This window comes from Zingiber officinale, chromosome 3A, assembly GCF_018446385.1.
Source record: "Zingiber officinale cultivar Zhangliang chromosome 3A, Zo_v1.1, whole genome shotgun sequence".
Lineage (NCBI taxonomy): Eukaryota > Viridiplantae > Streptophyta > Magnoliopsida > Zingiberales > Zingiberaceae > Zingiber > Zingiber officinale.
Genome location: NC_055990.1, coordinates 23774807 through 23780571, shown reverse-complemented (window position 1 = coordinate 23780571; position 5765 = coordinate 23774807). Strand labels below are relative to the sequence as shown.

The window sequence follows — 5765 nt, the reverse complement described above, 5'->3', positions numbered from 1 at the left end:
TACATATCAAAAGAATGTTCAACAAGGAAAAATGGAAAAGAAACTATCTGAAATATAGTAGCATACACAAACTACAAATCTAATAAAAAAATTTAAAAGAGGGCCCAGGTAAGTCAGCTACTTGCTTACTTGCAAAGTCAAGTGTTTGTAATTCACCTATCAGCAAGAGTGATTATGCTCCTGGCTGCAATCTGAGGCTTGGGCCCTTGAGCTTAACAATAAAACCAGTCCAACCATGCCTCAATTTGAGATTTCTTCTTTATTACTCATATCAATTTTCTTCTTTAGGTTTGATTACCCATTTATCTTAATAGGTTAGGTTAAATTCGAGTATCAATGTGTTAGATATTTAGAGGAAGTTGAGCAGGTTCAAATATCCACAGGCACCCATGAATAAAAAAAATGTAATCAATACTTTAATCCTAAGGTTACCATTTACGATAGCTTATCCAGCCACTCTACTCATGCAGCTCCTAATCTCTAATTCCTTTCTTCTTAGCCAATCATTTAGTCTCCAACTAGTATCTGGTTTGTATCCGGTTTGTATCAAAAAAATCATTATAACAAAAGCATAACATCCGGTTTGTATCAAAAAAATCATAGCAAGCACCAGGGGAAAAGCATAGAAATTATCAAAATCACCAGGGGAAAAGCATCCGGTTGTTCACAAAAAAATCATTGTAACATAGAAACACATCAAGCACCAGGGAAAAAGCATAGCAGCAGCAAGACTATAAACCATGCACCTGATGCTTCTGCAAACCAAAACTAAATCTGCTTAAAGCATCAACATTATGAGTTGACAAATAAATTTGTAAAGCTTTAGAATTGTCTTCTCATAATTTTTTTCAATATAACAGATTCAAAATTTTACAATCAGCTGAAATATACTAATATAAACCTAAAGCAATAGACAACTATCACATTACAAGGTTTATCATTCATATCACAAAGGAACCTAATAGCACAACCATTAGTCTTTCTAAAGATAATAGAAGGTTCTTTAAGGAGCTTACCTTGGCTACTTTATTGGACGAATCTATACTCCAAAGGAAAAGATTTCCTTCATCAATGCTGATTAGTCTATCATGCTTCCCAGATGGCCACCAAAGGACGCTGACAAGCATACCAATAAGGAGTCATTAAAAGGTGCTTGGAGCCCAAGTATCTTCTTTTCTTTTAATATCAGCAAAAACTGGAAAACACAAACATGCCAAAATGAGATTACCACTTGATCTTAAAAGAATGCTTGTCAAGGGAGACCAATTGTTCGAGTTGTGGGGCATTCGACTGTCCATAGAGCTCAGGAATCTTCCAAACAGAAGCCCCATATGCTTCACCTTTAGTTCAATGCAAACTTTATTAGTTTTAACACAGATAGGGCTGGAATCATTTCACAGAAAAAGATCAATACCCTAAAAGTATTAGCATAACTGTACTTCATTCAAATAGAAAACAAAAGTGCTCAAAAAATATCATAGGGCAGAGTATGAGTTTTAACTCATTCAGACACAACAAGAATGAGAGAAGTGCTAAACAAGATAAACAAAATAACAAATATTTCCACAATAAACTATAGCTCCACGAACAAATTTTCCCCTGAAAGGATTTTTTCATGTAAACCTGTATATACTGTCCCTTTTCTATAATTCACAAAATTAAAAAGGATTCAAAAGTTAGATATATGATGCAAGGCTAAATCTCATGAGTGAATAAACCATACATTTATCATTCCATTTTCGAACAGCTTATGTGGTTAAACAAATTTCCTTTCTTTCCTAGAAAAAAACCAATTACAGAACTACATCGAGACTAAACATAAGGGTCATCTAGCTTAGCTTATTCGCATTCAGAAACACTCACCTACTTACTATTCTACATTTCTGAAGAACACACTGCCACCCATTAATTCAAGACCAAGTTACTACGGCTCCAAGTCGTCGTTTACTCACCAGAAGTGAACACTGTAGAGAAAATCCTGGGATCGAATGGGCAAGTCTTGAGATCCCAGATCTCGTTTGGGTGATAGAAGAGACCATCGCATATGAGCTCCGATCCTGACGGCGAAAGTCGGATCAGATGCACCTAATAAACAAAAACACCGAAATCACCCACAAAATCATTAGATCGAGATCGACGAGAGAGATGAACCTCGTTTTCCTCTTTGAGGCTGAGAGTTCCGGCGAGGAAGTTGGTGTGGTCAACGTCGGCCTTAACGTCGGCAATGCATCGGGCCTGGGGAAGGAGTGGAGAGGAAGACGAATTAGTAGAGTTCCAAAGAAGAAAGGAGTTGGAGTGGTTACCGCTGTTGCGACCTGGTACTTGAGGCTGCCGTAGACGATTCCGGTGGAGGCCCCCCGCATTGTGGAAGCAATGGTGTTGAAACTAACGATGGGATAATAATATCAACGTGAAATATATATTTAACCTGTAAAGTCGAATCCTTCTCAATAACTTTCACATCATCATCATCATGTTCTTCTAGGCCTTCATTTGAGAGGCGCCTATGACATTCAACTTCAGGTTTTATATCGAGGAGGCATTGTGGTTTAACTGAGCAGCTACCCTTCTCCTCACTCTCAAATTCTCGACCAGAAAGTTTCAACACCATTGCTTCCAATTTTTTTATTCTGTCACCTTGGTCAGAAAGCATAGCTTTTGCCTCCTTAAACTCTTTCTATTGCCTTTCATAAGCAGCCTTATCAATTTGCACCTTCCCTCTAGCAAGCTTGAAGAAGGATGATGGAGTGACATTTGCTCCTATGCCTCTCACACGTCCACCATGTTCGTTAGAATTCAAGGCCTTCATGAGAATATCCTCAAATGGTCTATGTTCTCTTGAAGAAAATCCTAGTACCATAGCTGTTAGCATGATAAACAAAAACCTTGTATCTGCCGTAATCCCAAGTTAAATTGAATACTTTCCTAGCTGACCTTAGATATCAAGATAAACGCTACCCAGAGAACTCGGATTATTACCTCAATTATTCATCTTTTGTATTCTCATGATAAACATAAGAGAGTTGTTCATTCCTCTAATTAAATATAATATCTATTGAAGTATATTATAAATATGTAAAATTCATAAGCAAAACGATAGTTTGATCTCTATCTATAGCACAAGTTAGTGATTGATCCATCTAGAATTAAACAAAACAAGCTACGAAAGTGAATTAGCCTTTCAAAATCTCTCTAACAACATGACATAGGTCTCTGCAGGTGGTGAACTATCCCAATAATGAAACAATGCAAAAGCGAGCAGCACTAAAAGCTAAGTAAACTCCAGTCAAACTGGTATCTTGCAATCCCAACCGCTTTCAATCTACAAAAATCTATGAACCCTAACTTCTGATAGATCACAGAAGATCCACAGTAACTTCTGGCGACAAATGCCCAATACAAAAGGAAGGAAACGTGCTAGGAGCTAAAAATGACCGGTTTCATTAAAATCACGTCTAAAAATGGAATTTGCAGCCGGATCCTCACAATGCAATTCAACCACGAGAAAAAACCAAGTCACGAAGCAGCTGAAGAATAAAGAAATAAAGTAGTTACTTGATGTAAGCCCGACCATCTCCGATCCGTAGGGGACCAAGGGCGTCGAGGCGGGACGCGACGATGCCCTCGCTGCCGCCGGAGAGGAGGAGCGCGTTCCCTACCTCCCTGAAGGGCTCGAGGTCGTAGGCGTGGATCGAGGCCTCCGTCCCCAAGGTCACCGCCGCGGCGACGAGGAGCACGGCGATTGGGGCCACCAGATCCATAGCTGGATATCGGAGAAGAGAAAGGAGGCTGGAGAGATCTCGCCAGGAGAGCGAGCGAGCGAGCGGAAACAGGGAGAGAGATGAGATGCTTCTTCAGAAAGGGACCCACACGAGGAGACCACGGTGTAGTCGCGCGTGAGGCGGTCGAACGACAAGGCGAGCGCGTTGAACTGGGGGGAGGAGCCGCCGGGAACTCGAGGAAGCAACTTCCAGTCTCTCTTGATGGGATTGCCGACCAATAAGCGATCTCCGTCATTGGTGTTCATCAAGCAAACCAGGCCACCGGAGGAGGACGTGCGCCAGATGCTCTTTTCTAAGCGGGGGAAGTCGAAGTTATACCACTGGACGAAGCAAGGGTCGTACAGGTGGCCCAAGAAGGCGCAGTCGTGAAAGCAGAACCTGAAGAACAAGGGCTTGTGTGGCGCCATCATCGCCCACGACAACAGGGGGCTAGAGTGAACCACCTCGTGTCTTGATCCTGATCGGGAGAGGATCTAGGAAGGGGGAAGATGGAGATAAGGTTGAGAGAGATGATCGGAAGTTTAGGTTTAGGCTGAGAGAGATGGTTGGATGGTCGGAGGTTTTAGGTTTAGGTTTACGCGAGAGAGATGGTCACGCGGAGGAAGGGGCGGGATAAAGATTTAGGTTTGGAGGGAATTCACAGTGTGCAGATTTTGGCTTGTGGGGAAAATTAAAATATTTTATTTGGGTTCATTAACATCGGATTTTAAAAATCGATGTTAAAATCGGTGTCTATTAACGAAAAAAAGGGCGCTCATAGACATCGCCTAAAAAACCGATGTCTATGAGCTAAAATTTGCGCTCATAGACACCGATTTTTAGAAAAACCGGTGTAAAATACTCAAAGACATCGGTTTTAGCCTAAAACCGTTGTTGTTCCACTGATGTCTATGAGGAATTTTGTCGTAGTGTGTAGTCCTCCTTAATCCACTTGAATTTTCCTCTTGCCTAACTACAGTTAGGGTTTTCCTTTCCCAACATGTCATCCTCCTTAATCCACTTAGACTTCCCTTTTCCTAACCGCAGTTAGGTTTTCCTTTGTCAATGTACATCCTCCTTGATTCGCTTAGATTTTTCTTTGCCTAGACATAGTTAGAGCTTTCCTTTACCGACATGCAATCCTCCTTGATTCACTTAAACTTTGTTTGCCTAACCGTAGTTAGGACTTTCCTTGCCAATGTGTGGTCTATTAGAGCAATCTTGTTCCGAGTAGGGGTGGGCATAATTCGGTTCAAACCGGAAAAACCGACCGAACCGAAAATTTTCGGTTTTTTTTTGGTTTTTTCGGGGTTTTGGCCGGTTTCGGTTTAAGTTTTTAAAAATTCGGTTATTCGGTTCGGTTTCCGGTTTTGACTCCCAAAAAACCGAAAAAACCGAACCGACCGTATTATACTTAAAACATTATTTTTATGGATATTGGATCATACAAGTGGATTAGTTTCTAATCATTTATAATATAATAACATAATCAAATTATATATTTATATTTACTTATTGTTACCGGATAACAAAATTTTAGTATTACTTTAAATTCATAATTATTTTAATAAATTGATAGTTTTTCTTGGTCTCTAAACTAATATTTGTAGTAGCACAAAATCAATTTAATTCATTGTATAAACCGTATATAACCGACCGTATAAACCGGCCCGTATTATAATAAAAACCGAACCGAACCGTAATAAAATGGTTTGGTTTTGGATCAAAAATCTTTAAAACCGAAACCGAAAAAATAAAACCGTAGTAAGGTAAAACCGGACCAAACCGGCCGATGCCCACTCCTAGTTCCGAGTATCATTTGCTTTTGATGTTTAGCTAAATAAGTTTAAGTTAGGCAATGTTGGTGATCTAACATGAATGTTAAGTAACAGGTACAAAGGAAAGTCTAGGTATGAAGACTTGGGAAGGAAAGTCTAAGAAGATAGTCTTGGTGAATGAAGTCGCAGAGCGTGGCTATTGGTGGTAAAGTTCTGGAGGTGCGAC

At 40.1% G+C, this 5765-nt stretch overlaps 1 protein-coding gene across 1 annotated transcript; it reads right to left on the bottom strand.

The window, feature by feature from the left end:
- Positions 1-941: 941 nt before the first annotated feature.
- On the bottom strand, positions 942-4189 carry LOC122050265. Its single transcript, XM_042611184.1, has 7 exons — positions 3871-4189; positions 3556-3763; positions 2316-2385; positions 2152-2235; positions 1953-2085; positions 1229-1340; positions 942-1116 (listed from the first exon to the last, which is right to left on the bottom strand). The coding sequence occupies exons 1-7, from the start codon at positions 4187-4189 to the stop codon at positions 942-944; spliced, it is 1101 nt and encodes a 366-aa protein (XP_042467118.1).
- Positions 4190-5765: the final 1576 nt, after the last annotated feature.

Coding starts and splice junctions, on each gene's coding strand:
- LOC122050265 (XM_042611184.1), bottom strand. CDS start 4,189: ATGGCGCCACACAAGCCCTTGTTCTTCAGGTTCTGCTTTCACGACTGC. Junction 3,764..3,870: donor CTACACCGTGGTCTCCTCGT/GTGGGTCCCTTT, acceptor TCCGATATCCAG/CTATGGATCTGGTGGCCCCA. Junction 2,236..2,315: donor ACGGCAGCCTCAAGTACCAG/GTCGCAACAGCG, acceptor CTCCTTCCCCAG/GCCCGATGCATTGCCGACGT.